General features: G+C 40.2%; 2 protein-coding genes across 3 annotated transcripts; one reads left to right on the forward strand and one right to left on the reverse strand.

The window, feature by feature from the left end:
- Positions 1-164: 164 nt before the first annotated feature.
- On the reverse strand, positions 165-4,474 carry LOC111197846 (sphingoid long-chain bases kinase 1-like). 2 transcript variants are annotated; one of them, XM_022687640.2, is made up of 9 exons: positions 4,223-4,474; positions 3,477-4,071; positions 3,000-3,374; positions 2,721-2,814; positions 2,578-2,615; positions 2,014-2,160; positions 1,800-1,899; positions 694-1,625; positions 165-608 (listed from the first exon to the last, which is right to left on the reverse strand). In XM_022687640.2, the coding sequence occupies exons 2-9, from the start codon at positions 3,936-3,938 to the stop codon at positions 459-461; spliced, it is 2,298 nt and encodes a 765-aa protein (XP_022543361.1). In that variant the 5' UTR covers positions 3,939-4,071; positions 4,223-4,474; the 3' UTR covers positions 165-458. The 2 variants fall into 2 exon arrangements, with proteins under 2 accessions (XP_022543361.1, XP_022543360.1); XM_022687639.2 differs by having other exon boundaries at positions 3,477-4,441.
- Positions 4,475-6,622: 2,148 nt separating this feature from the next.
- Positions 6,623-9,578, forward strand: LOC125575881 (ankyrin repeat-containing protein BDA1-like). The gene is made up of 2 exons (XM_048735054.1): positions 6,623-6,775; positions 7,209-9,578. The coding sequence occupies exon 2, from the start codon at positions 8,672-8,674 to the stop codon at positions 9,371-9,373; it is 702 nt and encodes a 233-aa protein (XP_048591011.1). The 5' UTR covers positions 6,623-6,775; positions 7,209-8,671; the 3' UTR covers positions 9,374-9,578.
- The last annotated feature ends 6,666 nt before the right edge of the window (positions 9,579-16,244 follow it).

Below are 16,244 nucleotides of genomic sequence, written 5' to 3' on the forward strand. Positions count from 1 at the left end.
TAAGCCATAGGGAAGTTCAAACAATTAAACTTGTGCATATGTTGTTGTGACCAAAATTTACGAATCTTTTAAAATCATCTACATAGAACCCAAAGTAATATTTAAACCAAACCAGTGGAACTCCATAACAAACCTATGTGAGTTAACGAATTCAAGCGAAAACATAGGAAACACACAAATTATTGTCGGAAAACACATTATATAGTACATATATATAACTCAAACACACACATGAAACAAAAAAAGAGCAAAAGAATATACAAAGGGTTCAGTGTTTTAGGGAACTCAAGGAAGGATTGTGATCACAACAGTGTGTCATTATTTCTCTTACCGCATACATAGCTATTGACGCCGAACCAGAACAAAATCCCAAAAAGAATTCCAGATATATATATAAACACCCAAACTCTCTCTTCTCTCCCTCCATCCACATATAACTTTGATGAGATTTAATTTACCTATGAATGTCGTTCAGGAGCATTACCGATCAATCTGCACTGTTCCGGTAGCATAGTCGATATCACTTCTCCGTTCAATGCAAACAGCTCTCCGTCTATACCACAACTGTCATGCGTCTGTTTTCCCGCCTTTACCTTAACCGACTTCACCTGATTCATTTTTTGATCAACCACACTCTTTAGTCTATACTTCAGCATTTTTTTTTTTTAAACCATAGAGAAGAAAAACAATTACCTTTACACACTCGACATACGGAAGAGAAAGGTGTCGACCGGTTTGCAGAAGGATAAAAAACCTCAGTAACCTCAGTCTTCCACACCCATGAACCAAAATCATGTCCATTGTACCATCGTCATGCTCTGAATTGGGAGCTACCACTTGAGAGCTCTGCACAGTCCGACAAGCATGGTTACAGACCATGATGCCGAGGAAATGTCCCTTTCTAGCAACCCATTTATCTTCATATATTGGTGTGATGGTTTGCCTCCTCAGTCCTGTCTCTATATCCTCAGGAGGACCTGGCAGCTCGATCGGGTTTTCTACATCCCAAGCAGACGGTTCACTGTCCCATTTGGGTCCCGCATCCCAGATTGGACCCGGGTCGGATACAGTAGATGAAATATCTTCTCTGTCATGAGCACCGGTGTTTCCCCATGAACATCGAGTTGAAGGAGGTGGATCCTGCACGGATGTTAAACCCATCCATCCTCTCGTCTTCGACCTTGTCCTTGGCCAATTAGGGGTTGTTGACTGTCCTTGAGGATGAATAACCTCTGGCTCAGCTCCGACATCTCTTCTGCCAGAGGACATGCGTTTCATTTTAGGATCTATTCCACGAACATACTCAGATGGCTCGTTGCTGGCATGTGTGCTGCTACATGTGTCTAGCTCGCCTAGGCTTGGGGTCATTATAGAGTCAATACTTGATAAACTGGAGGCTCTAGGCATTCCTTCTCTGCTTGATCTCCTCATTACATCCATATAAAGGTCTTGCACATCAACAACTTCCTTTTCAAGTCCAGTGTTCCCTTCTGCATCCTCTTTTTGCGCCGGAAGATACTCCACTTCGTAGCTATACTTTGGCAAACACATGAACTTGAGGAATCCAGCAACTAAGTAACGCATAGGACCGAAACGTTTTTGGTATTTCTCAGAGAGCTCCAAAACTGCAAATAAATAATGACACCGCAGTTTATAACCCATGAATTTTAGATATAGCAAGTGAAGCCGACGAATGTTATATGCATGAAAACTACAGATATGTACAAAATGAATACTTCTCAGCAGAAATACCCAGTGGAACCTCTCACAAGATAAAGCACGCAGGTCTTCTCACTTACCATCGCTAACAAAACCATAGTAGGAGACAGTCATTCCAAAGTGCATAACACCCGTACGAATCCATTCAACAGCAAAGACATCAGTAGCTGTTAGGCCACCCTAATCCCAAAAAAAAAATTGCGCTAAGAACACGTAAAATTAAGTGGGAGACTAAATAATGTTGGTGGCCGGATAAACCACATCAGGGTCCAATAGGATATTATCTCAAACTACCTTCACTATAGAGAGTGCTGCAGAAATAGGATCTCTAACACCAAGAACAGTCCAAACTAACGAGTTATCCGATCCAGCAGGTACTATCCCAATTGGGATAGTAACCCTTTCTTTCTGATTGCTTCGAGTAAATAGACCATTAAGAACCTGCAACATTGGAAAGGGGCAAAGCATGAGATGAGAGTTCATTCCAACTAAATGGAATGTAGGATAGTTTAGCATCAGAGACTGCATTTTCCATGCATCTTAATCTATCTAAAGAGTTCTACTTCGAAAGAAAAATTAACAGTGAAAATTTGCATGTGTTTCACTCGAGAAAGTAATTCCCTACACTCAAAGGCCTCTTAAAATAGTTCAGCATGCTTGCAAAGTGGCCTGAGCACGCTGAAACAAGTCAATAAAGTTCGTTTCACTTTTAAAAATTGGTTCAGGAGGTCGGTAGTGCGCAAGCAATAGAGCACATAAGAAAAAAGAAGTATGGTATAGCATGAAGTACTTCTCAAACTTAACTCCTACAGAAAAGAGAAAAGTAATCAGCAAATTGATGAAATCTAATTATCACACCTCATTGATGATTCCGTCACCACCAACACAAATTATACCTGGAAAAATGATTGAGATCTCATAAGTAATAGTAGATATGTACGATAAAATGCGCATATTAGAAGCTGAAATGTGTAAAGCGGCGATCGATCAAGCATTCGTACCGTCTGAACATAAGCTAATGTCGACAGTGGAAGCCAACTCTCTGGCATGACCTGCTTTAGTTGTTTTGACAACCTCCATCTTAATCCCGGCCAGCTGTGAGATTTTACAAATTCACATACAAGATACAAGAAAAAACATACTTATTTAATAAAACTTGCATGACGCAATTAGAGAAATGAAAATGTTTTTAGGGTAGTGAAGATGTTGACAGCTTCATTTGAAACCTATGTTCTATTAGTACCTAAGAAATGATAAAACAAGGTAGATGGATAAGGTACCTTGAAAATCGGTTCCACTACGTCGTGGAAAACTTTGATCGATCGTCCATGGCCAGACCTAGGGTTCAATATGACAAGCATTTTGGGTGCACTCTTACACCTGAAGACCAACTCAGGAGGAGTATCGATGGGGACCGAAAACAACTCGGAAGAAGCCTGTTTCTTTGAGACTAAAGGATGTGGCAAACAGTTGATAAAACACTGTTGATCTGCAAAACTAGCCACCCATTGGACCGCTTCCTCTACAGTAGGTGCAATAAAACGAAAATCTTTGCGGCGTCTCTTCGGTTTCGTGAAGCAAGAAAGAGCACAAGAGCCCTTTCCAATCGGATAAGCATGCACGGTGAAATGCCTGAGACCAACATTGTACGTCAACTGCCAAAACAAAAACAAAAACAAAAAAAAAAGTTAGTTGACTCTGTTTCAAGGCTAAATACTACTACAAGAGATATGAACTTTTTTATTTAATTTATTTACCGAAACAACATCGTCAAGCTGTAGCAAGTGAGAACCACCCCAAACCAAAGCCTTACTCGTAAGCCTCGCATCAACAGCTTTCTTGTTAAACACGTCAGCGGAAGACGGCTGCTGTACCTCCGTCGCGGCGTCTTTGCCACTAGCAGACTTCCTCTTATCCAACACAAGCTTCCCGGCGTAAACAAGACTACCTAACAAATCAGATTTCTCATCCCCTCCTCCTCCTCCACCAACAATATCAATCCGATGCTCATCAGCTGCTGCTTTCGGTTTCACCTGTGAATCATCGTTACCACTAATCTTCTTAGCTTTCTTGCTCCGCTTCTCGGGGAACACCACGGGGGACGACTGCTGCTGAGCAGCTCCGCCAGTAGAGCATAAACCTAAACGCCTGAGAGACTGTTGCGCCTGAGGGATGGATACTCTTAAAGAAGGGTTCCGATTCACGCCGCTCTTCGGCATATCCGTGACCTACCTAAATCTCTCTGCGATGGGGAGAGGCATACACCAAAAAAAGAAAAAGAAAAAGAAAAAGCGATCTGCGTTTCGAGCTGGTCAACACACGGATTCAGAGAGATGATTATGAGATCCGTTCCTGAAAGAGAATAGGGATCGATTCATATACACGCATTTGATCGGAAATTCAAATCGGGATAACAACACTAGGCGACAGATCATGAGAAATGAAAACGAATAAGGATGAGATTTGTGAGCTGTTGTTTTCAGCTATTTTCGGGGTCTTTTACCTTAGTCGCTCGCTCGGTGAGGAGAGAGAGAGAGAGGGAAGTGTTAGCAGAGAAACGGCGCCGGATCGGAGGATCTCAGATCAAACTGTCAGAATTGAAGAGAGAGACGAGAGAGACGAGAATGGCGGAGATGGTGAGTCGAGTCGAGTCGATTCGATTCGGATTGGATTTCGACTTGACAGCAGAAACCTATGGCCCCCTCCTTTCGGATTTATTTCCACTACACAACCTTTTTTTGGACTTCTTTTTTCCAAATTTATATTTTAATTTTATTTTTATTTCTTTCTTTCTTTAACTCGTTTTATTATTTTTATATTTTATCCTCCCAATTGCTTTATTCGCAAGATAAAATTTTAAATTCCCGTTATTAATGCATTCATGTTTAGTGGTTAGATTTGAGTTACTGATTAAAACTATATACTAATTTGTGGAATATATTTGTAAATGGGAGACCCTTTTATAAAGCCATTAAATATCAATGTTATCTAAGATAGCTTTAAACTTGTTTTATCACACTATCCAAAGTTAGTGTAACTTTAGTAAACTCTTGCTATATGGGAATTATTTTATGATAGGAAAATACATTCATACCGCAATGAGAAACAAAAATCTAAATCATCTTCTAATGTTATGGAATTCGTATAACATAAATGCGATTTGAAAATAACTTAGAACATAAACCATAACCTATCATTCTTATTTTCTACGTTAAACATGCAATCTCCATATGTATATGTGTAACCATTTAGATCTTTTGAAAAAATCAACACCTAAATCACCGACTTTCACTTTATATTTTCTTGATAAATCATTTATTGATATAATATATTTTTATCCTTTATGAAATAAATCACGAGACACAAAACAACTAATATTTTAAAAAGAAAAAGCTGTAAATCACTAAGAAAGTCAACACCGTTATACCAAATTTAGAAATGATATCATAATTCCAAGTGAATGGTGCTGAACTACTACGGTTTACCATGTCGTGTTACTATTAGATGCCATCGAATATGCTGACTGCATGATATAACAAACAAACAAAACTCTTACATGGATTTAGCTTAGCTGTCAATATACTATAACCTTTCTTGATTAAAAATAGCTAGCTGTTAGAGAAACGACGATGATGCTATGTTTAGTTGATCATGGTTTAGCTTGGTAATAACCTTAATATAATTTAAAAGGATGATTAGAGAAGGATTAGTGGAAGAAGTTGGTAGACGGAAGATGGTCCCTCGTCGAAAAGGACTATTGCCGTAAAGAATTTATAAAAATAATTGAAGTGGAAAATTAGTTTGGTTCATTTAATTTAGAATTCGACCAACAGACAAGTGATGCTTCGTGTATAAGAATTGTTAAAGAGAGCATCTTCTACATTATAAAAGCTGGGACATCAAAAAGCCATTATTGCTTTGTTATTGTTTTTGTATTACTTAAATAAACTCTGAAATTATATTTAGATAAATGATACTACAATCAATGGGTATGGAATATTCATTGCAGGTTCTTAATACATTGTAACACGTCTTGTGCAAATTATTTGACCCAAAAAAGAAAACACACGCCTCTTTATAAGAAAGTTAGTATGAAGAGAATAAGTTTTTGTTTGTAAGTAATCATGAACCATAGTTGGTTAGTTGCGATTTGCTAATGTAGCCAATACTTTTGATTAATCCGTAAAAGGCTGTTTAATGTCTGGAAACATATTTAGATCGTGTTGTTTTGGGAGAAAGAACAAAAAAATCTATATATTATAAAATCAAATTTAATACGGATTGCAGGTATCATTTGAATTTCATTATGTGCAGAACATTATCTCATAATCAGTTGGGCCTTATTACTCTTGTCCAGTTCTTAATCACTGGGCTTCACAACCTCAATTCGGTAAACCTTTCCCATTGAACCAGAAGAACATCCTTATTTAGGAGCAAAATGTAGAAAACATAGTCAAACTCCCTGGTCTTGTTGCCAAGCATTACGTTGAGAATCAGGTGTATCGACAGCTCGGAAGATAATTAACAACAGCGATCGTCATTTTTGGTACCTGGTAAGGTATTTTGTTTCCATTTTCAGCTATGATTGCAGTGCCAGAGCCCAGAGGTATATGAACTCCGGGACCCAATATCAACAGTATATGTTAGTTTTGGGGCTTCTCACTATCTTATGGAAGAGGAGCATTTCAGCCGTTGATCCCAATTCCCTACTTTTGAAATTATTTAGTTTCAATTATTTAGTACTTAACAAGACTAAACATCAGTGACAAAAGAATTAATGGTTGTTTCAACCACTATGCTGTTGAACGCTTTAACTTGCAAACATGCAAACCAAAAGTAGTCAGTCCATCTAAATGCATATACAAAATTCAAGGACAAGGGTATGATGAGGACATCTGCTTTTTCATATTTATAACGTGTAACGAATCAGAAAATGCTTTATTTTAGATCTGTTAATGCTCTATGTATTTTTATTTACCGTAATATTTTCTTCTTCACTCATCCCTCATGGCAGAAGATTTGGTTGAATACGAAGGCGACGAAGAGAGGATTCAAGGTATGTCTATCTATCTGCTTTTTCATATTTATATAATAAACTAATTTTGATTTTGGAATGGGAAAATTTTGTGATGCAAAAATACATGTTGTTATGAACTCTAAGCATCTTTTTAAAAAAAAAAAAACCCTAAGCATCTGATTTTGGGATTTCAATCGATGGCCTCCAATCCGTTAACCAACGAAGAATCACTCTCCACCAATTTGTCTCACGAATGGCCTTCCTCTGATTATTCCTTAAAAAGTTGATATTTGGTGTGATCATATGAATAGATCAGATCCCATTGCGATTGTTAAAAGATCTAATACACTAAGATTTTCAATCATCATTGGTAGTTTTGTGTGGTGGTCTGAGAATCGTATCGTTATCTCATTAGCATATTGTTTCCCATAAGCAAGGTCTGACCTTAATAGGTCACTTATGATTAAAGCAGAAGCGATGGCTGAATATGTGGTTTCTGCCCATAACACGCTGGTTCCTAAGGTCGAGAAGATTATCAACGCTAGCTTTGACAAAGAGGTTTTACGAGAACAAGAAATAGTAGATGCAGTGGTAAAATTGGCTGAAGAAGAAAAGTTAGAGCTTACAGGACTTTGAGTTGAGAAAGAAGAGAAGACTCTTGCATTGGAAAGAACACACACACACACATATATATATATATATATATATATATATATATTGAAATAGTAATGTAGTATCATGCAAGGTTACAAAATGAGCTTCTGGAAGAGAATAACATCTTTACATCTTTACGTAAGCGGAAGCAGCGAAAAGGAAGAAACAAGAGTGAGAGGCGCAATGGGTGAATGGAGGCTAGAGATGCTTCATCTCTTTCTCACGTGTACCCCTATGAGCAAAGTGATATCATGTTTCTCTTTGAAGAGATTGACGGCAGAGCCCTATAGTGCTTATGATTTGCTGTTTTTCTTGAATCGTTTTGCTATGAAGGCCTATGTTATGTTTTTCTACTGAGATAGGCAATTAAATGGGTGTCTGGTCATTTATTTGTGAATTGATAAAAAACATGTAAACAAGTAGAAATGGTGTGAAAGATGTATATTCATTTAAATCATAGTCTTATCATATTTTTCATCTTCGCAAATCTGTTGATAAGAAGCAAGCTCAACAAAAGAGAGAAAGGATGAATTCTCTTTTCTCCTCTCCGGTGGCACTGGCTATACACACGGAAGCTACCAGCAACAAAAGGCTATCATGTTTCTAAATGCCAATGGCAAATCCAGAACTGATGGAACTCTTTCTTCTTTCTACCGGACATGTTGAAAACAGTCACCAACAACAAACTATATATTTCAATTGCGAATCGAACAAGGCACAAGAACAATTAGCCATTTTACCCAATATCCGAAAACCAACCTGAATCGAATCGAAACCCGCGCGGGTGCGCGGGTCAAACTCTAGTTAATGGTTGTTTCAACCACTCTGCTGTTGAACGCTTTAACTTGCAAACATGCAAACCAAAAGTAGTCAGTCCATCTAAATGCATATACAAAATTCAAGGACAAGGGTATGATGAGGACATCCAATCCAAGAGCCACAGAGAGCGAAAGGTATCAGGATCATTGCCCATCCTTGTTCCAACAAGCCGAGTACACTCAAGCAAACCAGACCAAGACTTGGACAAACATGTCAAAAAGAAATTTGATAATCAAAATATTATTCAAAATAAAAGAAATGGTTTGTGTATATAAGTTGACCTCAAATAAAAAAAAAATATAATCAAAGTCCTCATACATGATGAGTGGTCTGGTACTAGAAATTGACAAAGTCTTTTGATATACACAGGTAGTTGATTGGAGACTTTGTGTTTTGTTTTCAAATCTGTCTTGCAGGATCTCTGAAAAAAAAACTGTGGAGGCAGAAGCTTGGGTCAAAGTCATGTCGATTGTTGTGGACGTTAATAGAGTATCAGATGTTTCTCAAGATGAGAATGTCTATGAGAGGTTGAAGAAGGTAGCTCAAGACGGGGATATCGAGAGACTGTACGGGTTTATCGCTGAAGATCCAGAAATTCTAGGACATTTCGATAAAGTGCCTTTTTGTGAGACGCCACTACACATTGCAGCTGAGAAAGGGCAAACTCATTTCGCCATGGAACTGATGACCCTTAAGCCTTCTCTTGCTCTGAAGCTAAACGTGTCAGGTTATAGCCCAATGCATTTAGCACTACAAGCCAACCATATTCGGATGGTGAGAGGGTTTATAGCAATTGACAGTAGCTTAGTCAGCATCAAGGGAAGAGGAAGGATCACCCCTTTGCATCACGTGGCTCAAATAGGTGATGCAGAGTTGTTGAGTGAGTTGTTGTTTGCTTGTCCTTCTTCCGTAGAAGATTTGACGATTAAGTGCGAGACAGCCTTGCACATTGCTGTGAAGAATCACCACTTTGAGGCATTTAAGGTTTTATTGGGATGGGTTCAGAGAGTGAACAGGGAGGACATCTTGGACTGGAAGGATGAAGATGGTAACACAATCTTCCATATTGCTGCATTAACAAATCAAACTGAGGTAACATGTCTCTCTCCTTTTATCAAAAATTCTTGTTCAAACACATCGTTGATCATGGGCCAAGCAGGATGAAACATTGGTCTCAAGTCTCTCCACCCAGAATTTTTGAAAAAAAAATTATATATAAATAGGTTTCTAAATATGTAAAAAATAAATTTAGGCCCTTAAATTATTGAAATCCTTGTTGAACCGTCTATAACCTTCGAAATCTCAAGGCCGGCCATCATACATATTTCTCTTTGTACATGAAAATGGATAAGATCTGCTCTCATCTAGTTTCATCACTGCTGTGTTGGCAGTATCAATGTGGGCTTCTGATATGCCAACAAGGGTTTATATCTCGAGGAGGCAGAGACGTATCAACGAGGGAATGGCTCATAGGAGTGATGAGCTGGCAAGTTAGTTAGTTAGTTAACAGATTGTACACGAGTCTCACTATATAAGGGGTTCGTTAGTTGTTTCTGTTATTCATTCAGTTAGAATCAGTTGTGGCTTGAGATCTCGATTTGTGAGATTCAAGAAGAGGCTTAGACTCTGTGTGTAGAGACTAAGAGAGGGAGGTTGGGAGGTTCTTGGTTATAATACATACAAGTTCTTATCAAATTGGTGCGTGAGGAGCGTTCTGGAACGAACGAATCGCGAAACCAGAGATGACGAGAGCGACGACGTTGGAATCGTTATCACAGACGGTGGCGTCGAACTACGCCGAACAACAAGAGTCAACGATGCAGTTACGAGCTTCGATGACGGGGTTGGAAGATAAGTTCACCGAATTGTTCAATCTGTTGACGAAGAACACGGTGGCTCCGACGATTGCAGATCCCAATCAGATTCCGGTGACCAGCACCGATCAGGTACATACATCAACTTCGGAACCTGGCCGTAGTATTAGAATTGAAGAAGTTAGGATTCCGAACGCGTTAAGTGATTACCGTGAGATGATGAAACTCGTTGAGCTGCCGATTTTCGATGGAGAGGATGCGTATGGTTGGATCGCAGTAGCGGAAAGATTCTTTCGCATGGGGGAGTACGATGAGATGACGAAGATGAGATTGGTTTCAGTTAGTCTGAAAGGTGATGTTCTGAGCTGGTTTAACAGTGAGATCTTGAGGCGACCTTTTGAGACTTGGATTGAATTCAAACAGAGATTGATTGCTCGATTTAGTCGAGTGAAGCTGCGAGATCCTAGTCAACCTTTCTTCGCGGTTCGTCAAACAGGATCAGTTTCAGAGTATATTCATCAATTTGAGGATTTATCAACGCAAGCTTCGGGAGTTTCTGATACACAACGTGAAGGGATCTTTATGAATGGTCTTACAGAAGAGATGAGGGAAGTCGTCACAATGTGTAAACCAGTAGACCTGCCTGATATGATTGCAACAGCATATCAGATGGAAGATAGCTCGTTGTTCAGTGTTATACAAAAAGAGGTGAAATTGAGGAAAGTAAAGGGAAGTGGAGCAGTGAATACAAACTCGAAGTCGTATTCAAGTTATGTTCCTACGAGTAGTTGGAGACAGAAGCAAGCGATGCCATCGACTACAACTACAACTACAACTCCAACGCAGCAGAGTAATGTGAAGCAGGCAGTTCGATTGTCGGAAGAGCAGATTACTGAAAAAAGGCGACTGGGGCTCTGTTTCAAATGTGATGCTAAGTGGAGTAGACAACATTTGGTGAACGGGGTATGTCCAAATGCTTCACTACGAGTTTTGACGGTGTGGAACGGATTGGAGATGGAGTTGATTAATCAGGAAGATAAGGAAGGAGAGACCGAAGAAATCATTTGGGAACCTCAGCTAAAGACGCTGTCTTTGCAATCCTTTTTGGGTAAGGGGTCACCAACAACAACAAAGCTGATAGGGAGTATCAAGAAACGAGTAATGTTGGTAATGTTGGATAGTGGAGCTACACATAACTTCATTTCGCCAAAGGTAGCAGCTCAACTGAAGTTGGTTACAGAGGAGGGCAAAGGGTTAGAAGTGTTGTTGGGTACAGGAGTTTCCGTCAGTGGAGTGGGAGTTTGTCGAAATGTGCAAATAACTCTCCAAGGTTGGTCTTTCACTACGGACTTCATTGTATTGGAGTTAGGTAATATTGATGTCATTTTGGGGATGTATTGGCTGAGAACTTTGGGGAAATGTCAAGTAGATTGGGAGAAACATGAGTATACCTTTAACTACCAAGGGCAACAGGTGACTTTGATTGGGGATCAGTCGTTACCACCAAAGGAGAAAACATTGAAGACAATACAACCTGCGTCTGAGGTACCAGTACAACTCAGAGAATTGTTGAATGAGTTTGAGCATGTCTTTAGGGAACCGACTGAGCTTCCTCTAGTACGTGGCAGAGAACATGGCATTATCTTACAACAAGGTTGTGGTCCTATTTCAGTAAGACCGTATCGATATCCTCAAGTCCATAAGGAGATAATGGAGAAGAGTGTTACAGAAATGCTAGCTACGGGAACAATCCGACGAAGCCACAGCCCATATTCTAGTCCTGTTTTATTAGTAAAGAAGAAGGACAACAGCTGGAGATTTTGTGTGGATTATAGAATGTTGAATCAAGCCACGATCTCAGATAAGTATCCAATTCCCATGATCGATCAACTATTAGACGAACTTCATGGTGCGAAGTGTTTCTCAAAACTGGATTTGAGATCAGGATATCATCAAATAAGGATGAAGGAAGAAGACATTGAGAAGACAGCGTTTAGAACACATGAGGGTCATTACGAGTTCACTGTCATGCCATTTGGTTTAATGAACGCTCCGGCTACGTTTCAGTCTCTCATGAACGAGTTATTTCAACCGTACTTGAGAAAGTTTGTGTTGGTGTTCTTTGATGATATATTGGTATATAGTTCGTCATTGGAAGAGCATGTGGAGCATCTGAGGGAAGTGTTGATGGTATTTGAAAAGCACAAGTTATTTGCGAACAGAAAGAAGTGTGCTTTCGGTCAAGAACAGATTGAGTATTTGGGGCATTGTATCTCTGCGAAAGGGGTATCAACAGATCCAGAGAAGATAAAAGCAGTGGTGAAATGGCCAATTCCACGAACAGTGAAGGATGTTAGAGGATTTTTGGGTTTAACTGGGTACTATCGCAAGTTTGTACAAAGCCATGGGATGTTGGCCAGGCCACTAACATAGTTGTTAAAGAAGGACAAGTTTGTGTGGTTACATGACGCACTGATAGCGTTTGAGAAGCTGAAGAAGGCGATGACATCTACACCAGTTTTAGCGCTTCCTGACTTCTCTAAAGTGTTCATAATTGAGTCAGATACGTCGGGTTATGGGTTAGGTGCAGTGCTAATGCAAGAGAAGCACCCTATAGCCTATTTCAGTCACGCTTTAACCGAGAAAGAAATGCAGAAACCAATCTATGAGCGGGAGTTAATGGCTATTGTGTTGTCGATTCAGAAATGGAGGCATTATTTGTTGGGACGAAGGTTCATAGTCAGAACAGATCAACAGAGCCTCAAGTACTTGCTAGAGCAGCGTGAAGTAACTTTAGACTACCAGAGATGGTTGACGCGGATATTGGGTTATGACTTCGATATCGAGTAAAAGTGGGATCAGAGAATCGTGTAGCAGATGGGTTATCTCGCATTGTTCACTACTCTGCAGCAGAAGTGTTACCTCGTTGCTTGTCACTAACGGTACCTACGTCTTTACAGGCTCAGGATATATATGCAGAGGTTGATCAAGATGTCGACATTCAGGAGATAATTGCGAAAGTAAGCAGTGGGCAAGCACCTAAAGCGGGCTTTACGTTGGTACAAGGAAGGTTATTCTACAAAGGGCGTTTGTTCTTACCGGGAAATTCGAAGCATATCCTGATGATATTACGTGAGTGTCACGATAGTCTGTTAGGGGGTCATTCAGGAGTGTTAAAGACGTTGCAGAGGATTAAGGCGACGTTCTACTGGCCTAAAATGAGGAAGCACGTTCAGGATTACGTAGCAGCATGTGAGATTTGCCAGACCCACAAGTACTCGACGCTTTCACCAGCCGGATTGTTGCAGCCTATTGAGATTCCAGAGCAGATATGGGAAGACATATCTATGGATTTTATAGAGGGATTGCCGGTATCTCGAGGGATGAACGTAATCTTTGTGGTGGTTGATCGATTGAGTAAGTACAGCCATTTTATTACATTGAAACATCCGTTCACGGCAGCTGATGTTGCTCAAAAATTCGTTGATGGGGTGGTGAAACTTCATGGGTTTCCACGGTCGATCATCTCTGATAGAGATAAGGTCTTCCTTAGTAATTTTTGGAAAGATTGTTTCAAAGCTGCAGGTACTACTCTACGCTTCAGTACAGCTTTTCATCCTCAATCAGACGGCCAAACCGAGGCACTGAATCGCTGCCTAGAAACTTACCTGCGATGTTTTGCTTCTGCGCATCCGAAGACGTGGTCCAAGTATTTGATGTGGGCTGAACTTTGGTATAATACTTCTTATCATACGGCGACGCGGTGCACTCCATTTAAGATGGTTTATGGTCGTGACCCTCCGGCTTTATTACGGTTTGAGGAAGGATCTACGAAGAATTTTGAGCTGGAAGCAATGTTACGTGACAGAGATTTGATGTTGCAGGATGTTAAACAACACTTGTTAAGGGCGCAGGAGGTTATGAAAAATAACGCTGATAAGAGAAGGCGTGACTTGGAGTTTGAAGTGGGTATGAAAGTTTATTTGAAACTGCGACCTTATAGACAACAATCAGTGAGCAGAAGATTGTGTCACAAGCTGTCAGCAAGGTTCTATGGGCCTTATGAGGTGTTGGAACGGATAGGTAAGGTTGCGTATCGTCTAAGGTTGCCGGAAGGATCGAAAGTGCATCCAGTGTTTCACGTTTCACAGTTGAAACCAGTGATTGGACAGGGTCGGGTAATCACTCCGCTACCTGAGACATTATCAAGGGATGATGAGTTACAGATTGAACCAAACGAGTTGTTGAGTACACGGTACGATGAAGAAGGTCATTTGGAGGTGCTCGTTTCGTGGAAAAATCTACCGTCGCACGAGAACTCTTGGATGCGATTATCGGAGTTGAAACAGCAGTTTCCGACTTATTCGCTTGAAGACAAGCTCGTTCTTCACCCGGGGGGTATTGATATGCCAACAAGGGTTTATATCTCGAGGAGGCAGAGACGTATCAACGAGGGAATGACTCATAGGAGTGATGAGCTGGCAAGTTAGTTAGTTAGTTAACAGATTGTACACGATTCTCACTATATAAGGGGCTCGTTAGTTGTTTCTGTTATTCATTCAGTTAGAATCAGTTGTGGCTTGAGATCTCGATTTGTGAGATTCAAGAAGAGGCTTAGACTCTGTGTGTAGAGACTAAGAGAGGGAGGTTGGGAGGTTCTTGGTTATAATACATACAAGTTCTTATCAAATTGGTGCGTGAGGAGCGTTCTGGAACGAACGAATCGCGAAACCAGAGATGACGAGAGCGACGACGTTGGAATCGTTATCACAGACGGTGGCGTCGAACTACGCCGAACAACAAGAGTCAACGATGCAGTTACGAGCTTCGATGACGGGGTTGGAAGATAAGTTCACCGAATTGTTCAATCTGTTGACGAAGAACACGGTGGCTCCGGTAGATGGGGGGAGTTCAATCTCACGAAAAGCCGGAGGGTCACGACCATAAACCATCTTAAATGGAGTGCACCGCGTCGCCGTATGATAAGAAGTATTATACCAAAGTTCAGCCCACATCAAATACTTGGAAATGGGGGGATTGAAAGTTCCGACCTTTTTCATAATCAACAAGTTTACTTTGTTGAATCTCGCCAGGGGTATAACTTAGATGGATGACTCGAGTAGAAAGAGGTCGTTCTGAGAACGATGTGACAAAAGAAGAGAAAGACAAAGACAGCAGTAGCTTGTGGTGAGAGGCTGCGTTTGCTGTTTGAGAGTCAGGAGATAAACTTAGTCAAGCTCCTTGATCTGGTCGCCAAGCGTTACGTTGACTGTAATTGTCTATACAACTTGGAGGATAGTGAACGACGGAGGTTGTCAAGGTTCTGTATTTGAGGGAGAGTTTGGTTCAGGAACTAGCAAAGGCTGCTGAAACCTTTGAGAGTAAAGTTGTGGGGGCTTTTGTGAGGATCAAGAATCCCTTATCAGCTTGTTCAAGTCACAGGTAAGCTGGACCTTAGGATGCATGAAGTTCCGGAAGTTGTTGCAGAAGAACTTGAACCTGAGTGTGTAAATGGTGATGAGAAACTAGAAAGTGACTGCATCGAACCTAACTCTGAGGCTTCCTTTGAGGCTCATCCAAGTGGCAAAGAACAACAACTAAGCGATTCATCAGTTTCTAGCATCCATAATAGAGAAAACCATCAAACATTGACTGCTTTCTGAAGGTATTCTGGAGCTGATCCTCCAGCAAATGACATCACACAGAACAAGGACTCAATCAGTGAAGTAGATATGACTGTTCTCAAGCTCAACCGAACTCTTTAGAGATCATCCAACTGATGGATGATAATGCTAACGAGGACAATAACAACAACCGAGATGACCAGCATTGTGATCCAACGAAGGTGTTTTGGTTCTATGAACTCCCTTCCCTAAAGGACAACACACAAGGACGAACCATTCTCCATCACAGAGGAGCGAAAATGAATACTACTTCACAGAGATTCCAGATTTCAAAGTATCACTAACCAAAAACTTCTCTATCTTATTATATAATCAAAACCTAACTTGAAAAGAAGTTGGAGAAGTAAACAACATCAAGTAAAAGCAGTTGGTTGCAGATAATAATAAAGATTCAAACTTTTTTCGTTATTCAAAATATATATATATAAATCCTCAATTCTATTTACAGATAATACGTAATAATAATATACAATGATCATTAGTAGGGGATGTTAATTATTATACAATTAAAGAATAGTAGTATAATTTTGAAAGACA

Source organism: Brassica napus, chromosome A6 (assembly GCF_020379485.1).
Source record: "Brassica napus cultivar Da-Ae chromosome A6, Da-Ae, whole genome shotgun sequence".
NCBI lineage: Eukaryota > Viridiplantae > Streptophyta > Magnoliopsida > Brassicales > Brassicaceae > Brassica > Brassica napus.

Coding starts and splice junctions, on each gene's coding strand:
- LOC125575881 (XM_048735054.1), top strand. CDS start 8,672: ATGTCGATTGTTGTGGACGTTAATAGAGTATCAGATGTTTCTCAAGAT.
- LOC111197846 (XM_022687640.2), bottom strand. CDS start 3,938: ATGCCGAAGAGCGGCGTGAATCGGAACCCTTCTTTAAGAGTATCCATC. Junction 3,375..3,476: donor AGCTTGACGATGTTGTTTCG/GTAAATAAATTA, acceptor TTGTTTTGGCAG/TTGACGTACAATGTTGGTCT. Junction 1,626..1,799: donor CTATGGTTTTGTTAGCGATG/GTAAGTGAGAAG, acceptor ATTTATTTGCAG/TTTTGGAGCTCTCTGAGAAA.